Source organism: Zootoca vivipara, chromosome 10, assembly GCF_963506605.1.
Source record: "Zootoca vivipara chromosome 10, rZooViv1.1, whole genome shotgun sequence".
NCBI lineage: Eukaryota > Metazoa > Chordata > Lepidosauria > Squamata > Lacertidae > Zootoca > Zootoca vivipara.
The window spans coordinates 51234241-51251744 of NC_083285.1; the positions used below are offsets into that span (position 1 = coordinate 51234241).

Below are 17504 nucleotides of genomic sequence, written 5' to 3' on the forward strand. Positions count from 1 at the left end.
CTTCTTAATACAAGGGACTTCTCTGAAAATGCAGAGTAGCTGACAAACCTATTTGTCTAAAGACATGTCTGTAATATGTTTATGTATTGGTCTCATTAATAATACATACAGCTCTTTGGCTATACATAATAATTTACAGTGCTCCTTAATCTGCACACCAGCAGTATGAATGGTAGGTGATTATGGCTGCAATGTACTTACCCAGGAGTAAGTCCCCATCCAACTCAACTGTACTTACTTGTGAGTAGACTAGGCATGTATACGACTGCACCGCAATCTCCATATTCCGTTTTCTTTTTCCAGTTGGGTGTCTGAGGTTGAGAGATGACAACTCAAGCTACCATGATCGTTTGGATCACTCTACTGTGTGTGTGTGCTCCCCCCCCAAAAAAAAATGTACAGGAAAGTAGTCCTTTGTGCAAAACGTCTCACAATGATTGTGGTGTAGATTTGCAGATTTCCAAGCATGCTGAAATATTTAGGTGCCGGCATGTGCATGTAACAGTGTGCAACAGGACCATTTAGGGGATTTTAGGCTGGTTTTAGGCAGTTTAAAGGGCATGGTGACCCCAAATCAGGCAGCCCAGCATACAGAGCCATGTTTTTTATTCTGCCTGCTTTAAGGAAAGGACGAATCTCCAGGCATTTTCTCTCTCGGAGAAGGAGTGCAGTTTATCTTTAAGGAGGCTAGAGAAATAAGGAATGAGGCTCGCGTTGCATGGGTGACATCACTAGCTTTTGGCTCGGCGCTCTGTATTCTCTGGCTGTAGGCTTCAGCCAAGGCTGCAGGGTGGCGTGTTTGAAGAAGGCGAGATTCCCAGGTGGGCAAGAAGACTTGGAGTCGTTCTTATATTCGAGCTATTAGCGCGGGGGCATTAAAAGGGCAACAGCAGCCAGCCAGCCAGTCAGCCAGCCCTGCAAGCGGGGGGAGGGCAATGCCATTGCGAAGGCTCCCCGGCTCTCTCTATCTCGCCTGCCCGGCAGCCTCCTGGCGAGAATGGGCGAGTTATTCCCGTTAGAGGAGAACAGCGGGATGGAAGGAGGTCCGGCCCAGCCAAACGCCTGAAGAAGACATTCTTTCCAGCTGTTGACTGCAGGATCGCGCCGGGTAGGAAGCTGCTACGAAAAGGGGGAGGGAAAGCCTACAAAGGAAGATAGGCGCTTCTTGGAACGGAGATCAGGCCGTGTGGCAGGGAAATGGTGCAGACCGTGAGCTATTGACAAGGCAGAGGCTTATTGCCCACCCCTCCTCCTCCTTTTGAGTGGAATCGGCTGGCGTTATTTATCTATTAACCCCCCCTTCCTGCTTGGCGCCCCCCTCCCTCCATTTACCACCTTGTTTTAATTCGTCGGGGTGGGGTTTTTCTTTTTTGCAACGGTAAGCGGGGAGTGAACGAAGACTCCCCATTGTTTATATATATATAGTATCCATAGGATCTGCATGTTGGAAAGCCTTGCTCAACAGAAAACGGAAGCCCCGGTGTAAAAAGAAAGGGGGGGGGAATAGGGAAAAAAGGAGGGGGTGAATGAGGACGGCTTTGCAATAGCAGCAGCAGGAGGAAACACACTCATATTCCGGGGGCTGGGTCTCTCGGAAGGAAGCTGGCGCTGTCCGTGGTTCTGAAACGCGCGGCGCCTGCAAGCTCCCCGGCGCTTCTGTGCGTGCCTGTCCTCCAGCCGCCTGCCACACGCTCCCCGGGGAGGAACCGATAGAGAGGACGGCAGGGTGCCCGGGTGGGTACGCTTCCTTGCCGCTGACGATGGCCACGACGAGAGCCCAGCCGCTCTTCTTCCGCCCGTGATCCGGCGTTCTCGATAGCCGATCGCCGATTCTCCCTTTACGTTGCCGTGATCACGGGCGCAAGGCAGCACAACAAACGCGCTGAATCAGTTGGCGAAGAGGAGGAGGAGGAGGAGGTAGGCAGAGCGGCGGTGGCGGCGGCGGCGGCTCGGCGAGGGAACCAAGATGTCAGTGCATTGCTGCAAAGCTGCAGGACTTCTGGGGCGACGGAGCAGGGCGACCGGACTCCCGCGTTAGGAAGGCAAAGGACTGGCTTGGATGTGCGTTGTGTGTGTTTCAAGAAAAAAGCCCAGGATTGAAATCGACCAAAGGGCAGCTTTCTTCCTTCGCTGCCTGTCCTCTGAAACAAGCAAGCATATCGACCGTGACCAGGATTCTTGCAAAATCACCATCATCATCATAAAAACACACTCTACTTCACATCGCAGGCTTCCCGGTGTTTAGAAGCAAGATTACTGGAGGCTGGGAAGCTGGAAATTGGGGCTTTTTTTGGACTTTGATTTTCAAGCGTTTCTACTCCTTGAATGTGGCCCCCTTAAAGGGCTGAGAGAGGTAGAATATCTATCTAAAGCCCCCCTCTGGTATTTCTGAGTGGGTTCAATCTGGAAGGGCTCAGTAGACTGATCCAGATGGCCAGACACAAGAAAGGGATGGCTGTTTACCACTGACTGCCGTTTCCTGGCCAGTGACAAGACCCCTCCGCCTTAGCAGACTGATTGAAGCTGAAGCTTCAGAATTTCCTGGCCATTTTGCCACCCCCACCTACTCTTGCCCATAGGAAAAAGCGAATGAGTGCCCAGGATTCTTTCCTTCTGGAGCATAAGTTTTTCCTCTCCTCACTTCCCCCAGAGTTTGATGAATCTCCATCTGATCACTGAAGGAAGCCGCTGTCCAGTGACACCTGCCCAAGAGCTGGGCTCATACCTGGTATCCAGTTCAAAGGGCTTTCTGCCCCCTAGTGAAGATGTCCATGGTCTTTCTGTGAAGCTAAGGTATGGCTGCCGGAAGGTTATTGCTCTATGCTGGTCTCTCTTTAGCGTTGTGTGCTCTAGGCATGCTGGCTGTGGCGATCTGCTCTGACCATTGGTACGAAACTGATGCCAGGAAGCACAGGGAACGGTGCAAAAGCATCACCACCCGGAGGAATGACCCCGGCTTCATTTATAACTCTAACAACAACCTGCCCCTCAGAGCCAGCAGGTCTAGATTGGACCGTTGGGAAGGGAAACTTCTCTTGGCAAGAAACAGGAGGCAGCTCTTTGCCATGAGTGCCGTTGATGAGTGCAACAGACAGTACAACTCTACTAACATGGGGCTGTGGAGGAAATGCCACCGGCTGGGATTTGACCTGGACTTGGAGGAGCTCATTGCTAAAGGTAGGGTTTCTTTTTCAGAAGCAGTTGTCCAAAATAAGTAGATTGAATAAGCTGAAACCAGGTGCAAAGATACTGTGCAATGCCTACAAGTGCATCCACCAGACTATCCCATTAGCCCAACAAACACACCTGAGATAGTTTTCTTTTCCGTGGGAAGGATGTTTGTTTGCTATGCTCTGAATGACTTGACTTGGAACATATATGAAGGTCGAGACATTTTGCTGGGCTTATAGACTTTATAGGAAGAGGTCTGCATGGTCCTCAAATCTTCTGCTTTGCATAAATTTTTTTTATAAGGCCACAAATCACTGTGGCATTTACAACTCTTTGCTTAATGCATAAACAGTGCAGAAAATAACCAGATGAGCATTTTGAATTAAACCCCGGTTAGCTGAATCCTGCTAATTTTTGGTTGTCGCTAATCTTACGCCAGAAAGCTAGCTTACATCTGAATAAACTAATAGACTTCTTTAAACATCAGATAGGGAGCAAAGAAGGAGAAGTGCAAGCAAGGGGTGGGGAGAGAATGTGTGCATGTTCAAGCTCAGTGGTTACAGGTTATTTAAAAAGAGATCATTGAATTTCATTTGGCAAAAGTACTGTGTTAAAGCTCTAAAATGAAATAATGTTATGCATTCTCCCCAAGGAGAGTCATCTGTTGACAAAGAGTGCACATATATCATTTCCTCCTTTTTCATGCAGCATTTGGCCAACAAGGTTAGTCAATCTACTTGGATTATTTCTTCTGCTCATAGCACAGTACGCAAAAAGGTATATAATAAAGCAGCTTCAGTTAAATGTTTATTTAGAAAAAAGGTATGTGAAGGAACAAGTGGATTGTTTTTGCTTGGTTTCTGCCCACATTATTATATCTTTTTTGCTGCAAAACAGAATATCCTCCAGTAGTTCTTGAATGAATGTAAAAGATCACCTGCAAGGTTTTCTTTGCATATAGGGATTAGGCTGGTTTTTCCTTTATTTTATAGAGCTTCCGTTTAGCTAGCTTTATCCTCAAGCTCTGTTAAAAATATGTTTGTCTTCAGCATAGATTCCAAGTGCATTTGCATAAATATATAACTTTGGTTCATTTGCTATACACAAAGGATTACAAAGGTCAACACTCTGACATAAAACACTTTTTATGAATGAGCAATTGGAAGCCTGTTGGCTATTTGTTATGAGTTCGAGTTCAAATGCAACTTTGGGGTTTAATGGCTAGAAGGCGTTATGAGCTAGCGGCTGTTTAGTGACTTCATGAATTGCATTCTTGGCCCTGTTGCAATTTGTAATGGGCAACTGTCCATGCTCAGAAGCTGTCATCACAACAAGCACCCTGATTGGCAGGCTCAACAGGGAAACCAAGGATTCTTCTAGGTCAGGCTTTCGGTTTCTTGGCGTAGGACCAAAAGGAAGGATGGGACTAGGTCTTGGACAGACCTCTTCTTTTGATAAGTAACTTAGGTCTCTGTTGCTCATAGGTGCAAATAACCCCCAGATTTTAGCTTGGCAATATACTGCCAATATTGCAATGCCTTTGTACAAATCTTTGGTGCAGCCACACTTGAAATAATGTGTACGGTTTTGGTCACTGCATCTCAAATGTAGAGCTGGGAAATGCAGAAAGGAGCAACCGAAATGTTCAGGGGCTGAATTGGAGCACTCCTGTTACTCCTTTATCACAGTATTTGGGGCTTTTTAGTTGTTGTTTTTTTGAGGGGGGAGGTGATTAAAGTTGGACATGGTTCTGGCAAACAAAAGTGTGTGTGTGTGTTGTAGAGAAAGAGAACAGGGATATGTTTTCCCCTCTAGAATCCAGGGACTCCCAATGAAAGTGAATGTTGGAAGATTCAGGAAAGGCAAGAGGAAATATTTATTTACACAGCACATAGTACAACTATAGAATTTGCTAGTCCATGGTGTAGTGATGGCTGCCAATGTAAACTGTTTTGAAATGGGATTAGACAAATGCTGTCAATGGCTCCCAGGCAATGATGGCTTTATATTGCCACCTGTATGGGAAGCAACATGCCTCTGAGCACCAGTCACTGGGGAATAACAGTGCAGATGGGGCATTTTCCACATGTCCTGCTTCTGGATTTTGCAGAGTTGTTTGGTTGGCCATTGTGAAATAGGATACTGGGCTAGACAGGCCTTTGGTCTAATTCAGCTGGGTTACTGTTAAGTAGGGCAGATATTGACACTGGTGTAAATCTGGAAAATCTACATTACAAATTACCTCAGGCATTAGCTAACTGAGTAAAAAAGGTAAAGGGACCCCTGACCATTAGGTCCAGTCGTGACCGACTCTGGGGTTGCACGCTCATCTCGCATTATTGGTCGAGGGAGCCGGCGTATAGCTTCCAGGTCATGTGGCCAGCATGACAAAGCTGCTTCTGGCAAACCAGAGCAGCACATGGAAACGCCGTTTACCTTCCCGCTGTAGTGCTTCCTATTTATCTACTTGCATTTTGAGGTGCTTTCGAACTGCTAGGTTGGCAGGAGCTGGGACCAAGCATCGGGAGCTCACCCCGTCACAGGGATTCGAACCGCCAACCTTCTGATCTGGGCAAACAACCATGCATGGTCTCAACTACCCATTAGCAAAATGGAAATACGTAGTAAGCATATGGTTGTTTTGAAACTGAGACTGATGGGAATGTGATAGGATAGGAATAGGAATCAAATAGGAAATGTATGGTATTTGTCTACTCTCCCCTGCCACGCCTCCATTTTAGTTATTTGAAACATTTTATAAGACCTATAATATAGGTTATCTCTTAGAGCAAAGCCTTCACAAACCATTGCATACAATGAAATGAGATGCGTTAAGAGAGATTATTGAGTATCAAACACCGTAAGAATTTAGCACTACTATAAGTAATCAAGAAACAGTGGCTTTCTAGATGTTATCAAATTGCCACCAACCCCAGCTAGTATAACTCATGGTTAGGGTTAATGGGAGTTGGTTTAGGACAAGGATCTCTAAATAATTTTTTTTGGTCCCATTTAGCAAGGGGGGTCTGTCTCGTGGTTTATGAGATCTAAGTTGTGTTTTACTACAACTCTGAGATCCACCAAGAGAAGACGGGGTGCAGAAGATGTAGACTTAGAATGAAAGAACATGGGGTCTCAGAGTAGCCACCGAGCACAGGGATTTGTTTTGAGGATGATAACCAAGCTTCCATACTAAAATCCATTAATGGTTACTTCAAGATTTATTCATCTCAGCAGTCTAATATGTGTGTGTGTGTGTGTGTGTGTGTTAACCAATAAGATGTAACTTCACTGAGCAGAAGATGTGGGCTATTTTGAGACAGTCCAGTCTATGTGTGGGTTATTTGGTTGTTGCTATTGTTAAGCAAACTGGGAAATCATGATGAAGATTGGGCGGCTATGTGGGGGGAAAAATCCTTACAAAATAACCTCAGCTAGTTTAAAATAAAATTCTTTGAAACAAATGCAAAAATGTCATTTAACGCCTACGAAATAGCTAAAATGGATAAGTCATATTCACCTGCTTGCTGGAGGGAACGTATAGCTCACAGTTCCTTCACGCATATGTGGTGGGACTGTGCCAAAGTTGTCTAGTTCTGGGATGAGATTTTTGTAGAAATATCAAAAATACTGGGGAAACCGGGGGGGGGGGGGACCCACTTGAAATAGTATTGTTGGGTATATTCAGTGGAGATAACCAAGGATTATTATATAAACATTCAATTGGTTACCTATTAATGGCCTCAAGAATATTGATAGCTAGAAACTGGAAAGAAGCAGAAGGTTTATACGAACTAAAATGGGATAATATAATTTTTTGGGGGGGGGATAGAAAATCCTTAAAAAGCTGACACAAAAACTTCAAGTGGCTGGAGGGCAAAAAAAACAAACAAACCCTGAGAGACTTTTATGCTGGACTGGTGGCCATTCATCCAGTGCAGAAACAAGGACTCTAGAGGACAGGCTGTACCTGCCATGTTCTGCAATATATAGCTGTGTTAACATTTTCTTTCATATTGATAACAGCAACTTTCATTCTCTTGCCACTTCAGTTCTTGCATGAACTTTGCTATTATTGTTTACACCTGAGCTGTGCCTTAGGGTTGGGCAAACACGGGGAGGGGGGGAGATGTTCAGTTTGCAATGTTTTAATCAAAACAAATCATTGATGATCTACTGCATATCACCCAGACAGCAGCCAGCAGATCTTGAGCTACCTTCTGCCGCCTCCCCCTCCCTATGTGCTGCTCATCACAGCCAGCCCAAGATATTTTGCTGCCTTGGTGGAGGACTAGATGCTTGCTTCCAATTACACATCCAGAAGTTGGCTGAAGCAGCAGATGAATCTTACTTCAACACTGGTGGTGCAGTAGCATCCTCCACTGAGGCAGCGGGTCGGATCAGGGAGTCCAGTAAAGGCCATGTGGCAATGGTAAAGGCCATGTGGAATGGTTGGGAACTTGGGAGGAATAGGCAGGGGCTCCTATTGCTGTCCCTGAGCACCCTACTGGCCATTAAGATCAACTGGGCAAGTGCGTTCTAAGGCTTGCAATATTTCCTCCGTGTTGCGTAGGAGTGGAGGAGTAATTTACCCCCCCCCCGAGTAATTCAATTTTTTTAGAATAAAATAAGCAGTTTAACAAAACAACAAAACAACAGCAGCAACAACAACAACACCACTGTCTTGCAATTTTGTTTTGTTTTAATGATACTGTTTTAGGTTGTACACTGCTTAGAGATTCTTAAAATATGAAGTGGTTTATAAATGCTTTAAAATAAAATAATAATGAAATAAAACAACATTAAAACCCATGCTAAATTTACGTTACATGGCAAATCTACCTGTTTTAGCAGCTGCTGAAAACAGCACAGCAAAGGTGCCCTGCTTAATATCAGTGGGCACAGAGTTTCAGAAGGTAGCTGCTGCCACACTTGAAGAATCAGTTCCTTGGAAATGCAGAATACACCCCCCTACACTTTTTAAGGATTCATATCCTGCTTTTAAACACTAGTTTCACAGAGGGATAACAATCAAAGCAATAAAGTATTATAGTAAACAGTTATACAACAGCAACAAGCAGGATAACATGAAGCGGCGGTGGAGTCCAGTAGCAATAAAAGAAGGTACGGACAGGAGGAGCATGTTTCTCAAGGGCCAAACCACACATCATGATACCTCCCTGTTGTGGGGTGTGGGGTGTGTTTGCATGCCGTTTTGGCTACATAAGTAACAGCACTCACAACTTGAACCTTGGAGATGGAGGGAATGGTCCTAATGATATTATGGAGTCCTCTAACATTCCCCCCCCCCCACACTTCTTTAAAATACTCCTGGAGTCCTAGCTGAATTTCCAGATACACAGTGTTCCAAGGAGCTGTTCTTTTGACCTACTGCTTTCACAATACAATAAATTGCTTTAGGAGACCTGTTAGATCTGTTTCTAGAGAGAAAGGAAATGAAGCCCATAGTGAAGGAGGAAATGGTACAAAGCAAGAATCCCAGTTCTTGACGCTGACTTCAACTGGAGATTACACAATACACTTCAGAGAATTTATTTGGTCTTGCTGATTTCAAAGCAGTCACTTAATGCTTGTATCTGGATTACTCAGAGCTATTGCTTTGATACACACCTACTTCTTACGAGGGACAAAACTGAGTACTCCAATGGGTCCGCATTGGAACTAGGCAAAGAGAAGATGGAATGAGTACCACAAGGGAATCCCAAGGACAAGTGCAGTGCAACCTTGTGGATGCTTACTCAGATGTAAGCTCCAATGAATTCAGTAGGATTTACTCTCAAATAAATGTGAGTGTTTTTGATATTTTTTAAACTCACACCTGCAGCAACACATATAGGCTTCTTATAAAAGTATGCATGAGAGAAGGGGGCAAGACAAGGTCTAAACAGGCTTCAACCTGCAGATATCGCTGTACATATGACAAACTGTAAAGCCAGCTTCTATCTGTGGTTGAAAAACTTGCTCTGACCCCTCTTTAAGAATCCCACATCTGTTCGTCTTGAGTTATTCTCTGCCTTTCCTCTTTTGGCAGTTTTTGGGGCTCTGAGCTTGATTTTTGTTTCTTTCCTTAGCTTTTCAGCTGAATGACTTTGTATTGCTTCAGTTCATCCTTTTATTATATTGGTTCATATGCATTTGACTGCACATTGCCTTGGAAGATCTGGTTGGTATCCAACTAACTCATACTGTCAGCAGGACGATCTTCATTTGTGCAAGGGAACCCCCCTCCATCCAGTCCCTGCACACACCCTGTGCCCTCTCCAAAACTGCTCTTGAGAAATCGAAACACCCCTGGAACAGATTTGGGTTTGCCATGCAGGGAGGAGAGGGAGGGAGTTTCCATTGCATAAGTGGGAATCCCCACACAGATGAAATGGGTGAGTTGGCAACTGCCTTTCATCTGGGAAGACTGTTTGTATACTTCTTGAAACATTCCCATTCCTAGTTGTGGTGAAGCAGCACCCACACCAGCAACTCCCGAGAAGGGCAACTGGCCCTGGTCTTCATGGCATAGGTGGGTGTCTTGAACCTCTGGCCTACCCGGTGGCAAGTCAGTATGTCACCCAAAGTTCAAAGTCTGGGGGTCAATCCACGCAAGCAAAGTCCAAAGTCTGAAGGTCAGGAAACACAATCCAGGGTCCATCCAAGTAAGTCAAGTATGAATAATAGAATCATAGAGTTGGAAGAGACCACAAGGGCCATCCAGTCCAACCCCCTGCCAAGCAGGAGACACCATCAAAGCATTCCTGACAGATGGCTGTCAAGCCTCTGCTTAAAGACCTCCAAAGAAGGAGACGTCACCACACTCCTTGGCAGCAAATTCCACTGTCGAACAGCTCTTACTGTCAGGAAGTTCTTCCTAATGTTTAGGTGGAATCTTCTTTCTTGTAGCTTGAATCCATTGCTCCGTGTCCGCTTCTCTGGAGCAGCAGAAAACAATCTTTCTCCCTCCTCCATATGACATCCTTTCATATATTTGAACATGGCTATCATATCACCCCTTAACCTTCTCTTCTCCAGGCTAAACATACCCAGCTCCCTAAGCCGTTCCTCATAAGGCATCGTTTCCAGGCCTTTGACCCTTTTGGTTGCCCTCTTCTGGACACGTTCCAGCTTGTCAGTATCCTTCTTGAACTGTGGTGCCCAGAACTGGATACAGTACTCCAGGTAAGGTCTGACCAGAGCGGAATACAGTACAGTGGTACTATTACTTCCCTTGATCTAGATACTATACTCCTGTTGATGCAGCCCAGAATTGCATTGGCTTTTTTAGCTGCTGCATCACACTGTTGACTCATGTCAAGTTTGTGGTCTACCAAGACTCCTAGATCCTTTTCACATGTACTGCTCTCAAGCCAGGTGTCACCCATCCTGTATTTGTGCCTTTCATTTTTTTTGCCCAAGTGTAGTACTTTACATTTCTCCCTGTTGAAATTCATCATGTTTGCTTTGGCCCAGTTGTCTAATCTGTTAAGGTCATTTTGAAGTGTGATCCTGTCCTCTGGGGTATTAGCCACCCCTCCCAATGCAGACAGCATACAGTCCAGAGTCAAACCCAAAGCACAGTCCCATAGAGGTCCAGGAGCACCCAAGCCAAGTTCCATCAACATGGGCGATTGAGCAAACACTTTTGCACCTCAGCTCTGCTTCCCTTTTGTACTTTACATGCTGATTGCAGCATCTGGGCTTGATGACACACGTGGTGACCCTTACCTGTTCCAAGCCTACTCCAGCTGACGAATCACAAACTTCCTCCTAGAGCTAGCAATCCACACCTGGCCAACTAGGGAGGTGGGTTGTGGGCCCTTGTCTGCCTGTGCCTCTGCTGCCCCTCAGAGATAGGGGCCTTCTGGAGATAGGGACCCCCTCACTCTGATGAAGGGTCCTGCTGCTCTGGTTCCTATGCACTGACCTCCATTCCCTTGTCATCCTCCGTCACCCTGTGAGTACTCCCTTCCCCCATCCCCTGCTTGCCCCGGTGTGTCCTAGTCCTGGCTGTACCCCTCGCCAGGATCGCCTTCCTCCTCCCTATTGTCTTGCCAGTTCATGAGAGTGGGTGGAATTTGCCTCCATAACTTTTGCATTGTTCTCAGCCGCATGATTCCCTCCCTGTTGCTCCTCTGCTCCCATATGTAAGGACATAACATCATAAGAGCCCTACTGAATCAGACCAAAAGCCCATCTAGTCCAGTATCCGGTTCTCAACCAGCCATCTCTCTTGGATCCTTCCCTATAATACCTCAACCATCTATAGTCACAATCTATTTATTTTGTTAACAACTAAGCTTTCAGTTTGCCTTTGAGGCATTTTTATTTATTTATTTAAGGGCTTCAGTGACCATTTGTTTACCTCCTTAAATATGAACCCTCTGCTAAGACAAGGACCCGCTAGTGGGAATTCTTTGCTTCTTCCTATACAAGTTGTTACACGACTCTCATTGCTGTGGTATTTTCCTATCATGCGTTAAGTGATGGGTCTAACATCTGTCACATATTGTTCCTTGACTCTTTCCTCTTTTCCCCAAGGTAAGACTGAGTGCAATGCAATGTTCTGTTGGTTTGGGGAAAGATTCATGTGTTTTTCTTCTTTTCTGAGTATGACATACTTCCAGCATCCCAAGGCAAGGCCAGCAAACTGTGCCTTGTACTTTGGGGGGGTGAGGAGAAATGCATGGTGTTAATACAGAAGAGATGCAATCATGGCTTACTTGCACAATGTGTACACAGAGTGTACTTCATTATGCCAAGTCAGAGGCCATTGCCTGCTTGTTCAGGATTGTGCGGCCACAGTTCTCTGGGGTTTCAGAAAAGGGTGCTTCTTCATGGAAGACACATGCTACAGACTTTCTTGCAGTATGATTGTTCTCACTATGTCTGGCATGGGTAGCTAATGTGAGACTACTGAGATGTTACTGGATTACAACCTCTGACAATGACAGACCCTCCTAGTATCCCTATTTTCCAGGGACAGTCCTGGATTTACAGAAACCTTCCCAGTTTCTGATTTGTTTTTGTTTTTTTAAAATTAGAAACTTTATTTATTCACTTTTTAAAAACAACACAAACCAATACAAAAGCAAATTTATCATCAAAAGCAAAATTATCATCCAATCAACATAAGCCACCCAAATAATAATATACAAATAAAATTCACTTCCAAACAATAACATATTGTTTTCCTTAGAATTGTTTTATATTACTTGCGTTGCTTTCCATAAATAAAGATACTATATATATATTCCCCTTATATCAATTTTTCCTCCTGTATTCCCCTATGTTCTTCTAGTCTAAGCAGATCGCTAACTCCGTTTTTATATCTTTTTTCTTAAAATATTCCACATATTCCCATTCAATTTTGGATCTTTGTTTTGATATGTTTCTAATTGCCGCAGTCATTCTTGCCAGATTCACAAATTCTGATTTGATCCTGGAATGTCCCACTTTTCCTTAGGACGTCCCTATTTTCGTCAGAGAAATGTTGGAGGGTATGCAACGAGGAGGCATTGCAGCTATCAGCTTAGGAGAGATCAGGTGATACTGGAAGGTACTAGGTTTTCACCTGGTTCTCTAAGGTTTCTGACTATGGTCTAGCTCCAGAGTCTGAGCAACTGTTGTTCAGGTACAGACGGAGCTGCTCTCAGACTGACTGTTGCTCCCACTTAGCTACCGAAGTTTGATGCTTGCTTGATTCCAGACTGCCTGCCCCGACAGCTATGAAGTAGATGGTAAATAACTTCAGTAGGTCAGTCCAGATAGGCATAATTCTAGAGCAGGGGTTCCGCAACTTGTGGCCCTCCAAACGTTGTAGAACTCCAACTCCCATCAGCCCCAGCCAGGATGGCAAAGTGGTCAAGGTTGATGGGAGTTGTAGTCCAATAATATCTGGAGGGTCATATCTTCCCCACCCCTGGTCTAGAAATAATGGCGCCCTTTTGACAAAGCATTGAGAGAAATATTGAGAATTCTGATCTTCTGGGTTGCAAATTTCCCATTTTCCCCAGGTCTTTCCCCTCCCTGTGCTTCCAGTGGCGGAGCATATGACCGCGCTGCCCAGGCTGGGCACGCTCCTGAGGGGGGTGGAGCGTGCTCCTGAGGGGGGGGCGGTGTGCGGAGGGTGCCCTCCCAGGCGCAGGATAGCCGCTTGGGTGCACGGAGCGGCATGCACACCCTGCAGCCAATGGCAGATATTTAGTGCATCGCCCGCCCACAATTCCCTAGCCTCCCCCAGCTGTCAAAACGAAGGGGGAAGGGGGGGGGAATGCTGCTGTCAAAGCGGTGCAGCTTCCCCCTTCCCTCGATGGCTCGGGGTAGGTTTGGGAGTCGCAGGCGGGTGGCGGGCCAAATGTCTGCCCCCACGCACCACCTTCCTCCGCCCCTGTCACTTGCCTGCCTGCCTGCCCCGACCCGAGGAAGAATGTGATTCCCGCCCCCACCGGCAAGATCAACCTTCTGCTTTTCTCACAGTAGCTGCACCGGGACTGACCCTTCCCTTGCAGCATTTAAAACGTTATGTGACATCTTCACAGAGATGAGGCAATTGCAAAAGTCAATGCTTGTTGAGGGGAAAAGAATGGCTGTCAGACGACGTCAATGCTGTCATGTCGGGCAATGAATGCTGACGGTTGGTGTTGCCAGGTGGAGGGATTCAAGCAGAACTGGGTTGTCACAAAGTGGATCCTCATAACTCTTTACTTAGTAATGGCTCCTCCAGGCATGGAAGCCCCCAGATATGTGGCGGATCAGGAGTCTTGTTGGGGGGTGATGATCCAGGGGAGCTTTTGGAGTGGGCCCTGAATCTATTGCCCCTCACTCTTTTAAAAGCTATTTTTTTTAAAAAAAAAAAACTCCACTAATAGCAAGGATGGAGAATCATGTGACTGGTAGGTGGGCAGTCCTGCCCACTGTCAAAGTTGACCCACATGGTGGGGGGTGGGGTGTCCTGTTTTGCCAGCACATTCTACGGTCAATCAGATGGTGGATGGCTTCTTAGGTACAACAGGGTCTCTTGCAGGCCAGGTAGTAATTCTCTGCTGCTCGGGGCCAAATGGATTTGAATGCAAGACGGGCATTTAATAGATCTTGCTGTTAATTTAAAAAAATATCCCCTGCATGGGTGGGCCTGATCACGATCAAGGGGATAGAGTGTCTCCTTTGTGAGGAAAGGCTGCAGCACTTGGGACATTTTAGCGGCTAGGGCAACCCAGATAGATGGGCAGGGTATAATAATAACAATAATAATATTCATCTTTTTTAAATAAAAAATTATTATTAAGTGGTGACTTGATAGAAGTTTATAAAATGGTGCATGGCATGGAGGGAGTAAATAATAGAATTATTGAGTTGGAGGAGACCCTGAGGATCTTCTCGTTCTCCCTGCTGCAAAGCAAGAATATGCAGCTGTCCCTTATAGGGATCAAATTTGCAGCCTTGGCATTATTAGTACAGTACCATGCTCTAACCAGGTGGGCAGTTTTTCTCCCTCTCTCATAACACTAGAACTTGTGGCCAGCCAATGAAGCCAGCCGTTGGGAGATTTAGGACAGATAAAAGGGGACTTGCTCCTCCAGAAGCAGATGATGGACACCACCTTAGGTGGCTTTAAATGAGGATTGGACTAATTCCCGGAGGAGAGGGCTATTGGTGGGGCTACTAGCCACGATGGCTATGCTCTGCCTCCAGATTTGGAGCCACATTGCTTCTGAATACCAGCCACTGGAGACCACAGGAAGAGTGAGGGCCCTTGGGCATGGGGTTCTGCTTGTGACTTTCCAACATGCTTCTGGTTGGCTGCTGTGAGAGCAGGATGCCGGTCCAGATGGGCCATTGGCCCCATCCAACAAACACTTCTTATGATCTTTCAGGAGAAGGGTGTGTGTTAACCCTTCTCCTTTGTGCTTCACTCCCATCAAAAATCACCCCAAACCATTGCTACAGTCCCTTAGGGGGGATGACACCTCCCAGTGAAAATGCCATGGCTAGTGGTATTTTTTCCTGGGGTGTGGCATAGGAAGAAAGGGTTTAGCCCCGCTCCTCCATGTGTCATGGTTCTGCTCCTGCACACTGTTTTTGAAAGCATTACATTGGGTTATGTATATCGGTTTTTCTTGGTCATGGAAGTGAAGCAATTGCTGCCGCATTTCAATGTGGCAGGGGCATGTGAGTTAGATGTCAATATAGCCTCTGCCTTACCCACTGCAGATGGGCAGCGATGAACAGACCACTTTCTTCTTGGGAAAGTGTTGGTTTTCAAGGCTTTTCAAGTGGCTTCCTCCTGTTTCTGATGGCCTTTGTTGCTAAGAGGGTGACTCCTTTGACATTTCAGGGTAATGATGTAAGGAACATGGATACATTTTCCTGTGGTTTCCATAGGAGACATGCAGGAGCCGGCTTGTACCTGTCACAGGTTTCAAAGGGCCTTAGGAGATAATTTCCTCTAGCAAGTGTCTGCCTGATTCTCTTGATTGCTGGTGTTCAGCTTGTGTGACCTTTGCGGATGTTTGTGTAGCTTTATATGCTCATTGTTTTCATCTGGTATTGCCATTTCACAGCAGTTAACGAAGGGAGTGATTTCTTGAGTGCTCCGGTGGTCTGCATTGCTCTGCTCTGGAATCGAAAGGAAGATTTGGAAGGGGGCCACTGGAACCTGTACTTTGAATTCTTCAGTTTTATTATTGGGTACACACACATATATATGGATAGATATTTGGAAGAGAACCGGAAGGCAACCCATTCTTAGATCTCTACAGGAAGGTATGCTCTCCTCACAAACCATATCAATGTACCTGCCAAGCAGATAGCTCAAGCAAGTGAGCCAAGTCACAATTTACATGTGAAGGAAAAGCTGAGCTGTGACTCTTTGTATCTGTACCCCTGCTTTTGAGACAGCAGCACTGCCATATTGTGTGCCTCTGATTCAACAGAGTGATTTTGAAAGGGCAGCATATTATATGATGATGATGACAGCATCTTTATAGCCAAGGAGTGGGAGAGGAGCTTGTTGGATTTTCTGCATCTGTTGCCAAGAAATAAGTTGGTTGGTCTTGGGTACCACTGTGTACCTTGACTTGGTTGGAGGTATTTGCTGCTCTGCCTCCATCAGAGAAATGTATTGTGCCAGCCTGTATGTGAGAGATGCCTAGGTTTGCTCCAACATGGCAGTGAAACCACAAATTTGGAGGAGTTTGGTTCCAGGCCAGGTAGAGCCAACCACAGAATTAGGGGAAACATCTGTTCCTGCCACCCAGTTCTCTATGTACCCCAAAGGTGTAGAAACATTCAGGGAGTCTGTGCCTGTTGTGGCCTATACAGTGCAAAATTTGGCACGTCGCGCTATGGGAAGGCAATGATTGTGGTTGCATGTACATTGCACCCTTTGCTCCAAAGAGCTTAAGGCAGTGTTCATGATTCTAACCCCCTGCCTCAATTTATCCTCACCTCTGTCACTGAGGCAGGTTAGATTGAGAGAGAGACAGAGAGTTAACTGGTTTAAGGTCACTCAGTGACCTTCGTGGCTGGGTGAGAAGTTAAACCTGGGTTAGTAAAGGTAAAGGGACCCCTGACCATTAGGTCCACTCATGACCAACTCTGGGGTTGCAGCGCTCAACTCACGTTATAGGCCGAGGGAGCCGGCATACAGCTTCCAGGTCATGTGGCCAGCATGACAAAGCCGCTTTTGGCGAACCAGAGCAGCACACAGAAACGCCATTTACCTTCCCACTATAGCGGTACCTATTTATTTACTTGCACTTTGACGTGCTTTTGAACTGCTAGGTTGGCAGGAGCTGGGACCGAGCAACGGGAGCTCACCCTGTTGCGGGGATTCGAACCGCCGACCTTCTGATCGGCAAGCCCTAGGCTCTGTGGTTTAACCCCAGCGCCACCCGCGTCCCTTAAATCTGGGTTAGGAGTTGACTAAATATATATAGTCCTCTTGAATGTTCTTCAGTATTCTAGTGCAAATTTCCTCTAATATAAATATGTTTGCATTTCATTTTGCCTAATATGCACATATTTGCAAAGCAATTTCCCACCAATATAATGCATCTCTGCACGTCATTTTCACTAATATATGCATATCTATTCACATTGCTTCACTTTCATACACATTACTTGGTCAGAGATGTGCACATTTCAAAGGATGGCTGTGATTTGGTTGTGGTACTGTTTTGAAAAGTGTGTGTTAGGTGTGTACAAATGTGAAGGGAATCAAATTTCTTCTCCATCTCTAACCTGTGTCTCCTGTCTCCAAATCTGACCCTCTAACCACAACATCACACTGGTATCTATGTTACATTTTACACTCTGCAAACCCC

The 17504-nt window shown here is 45.8% G+C and overlaps 1 protein-coding gene across 1 annotated transcript in view; it reads left to right on the forward strand.

The window, feature by feature from the left end:
- Positions 1–1535: 1535 nt before the first annotated feature.
- TMEM178B (transmembrane protein 178B) overlaps positions 1536–17504 on the forward strand; it is a 274665-nt gene continuing 258696 nt past the window's right edge. The window contains exon 1 of the mRNA XM_035128070.2: positions 1536–3177. Within this exon, the coding sequence (XP_034983961.1) occupies positions 2796–3177 (382 nt within the window). The 5' untranslated portion in view covers positions 1536–2795. The remainder of the gene's footprint in view (positions 3178–17504) is intronic.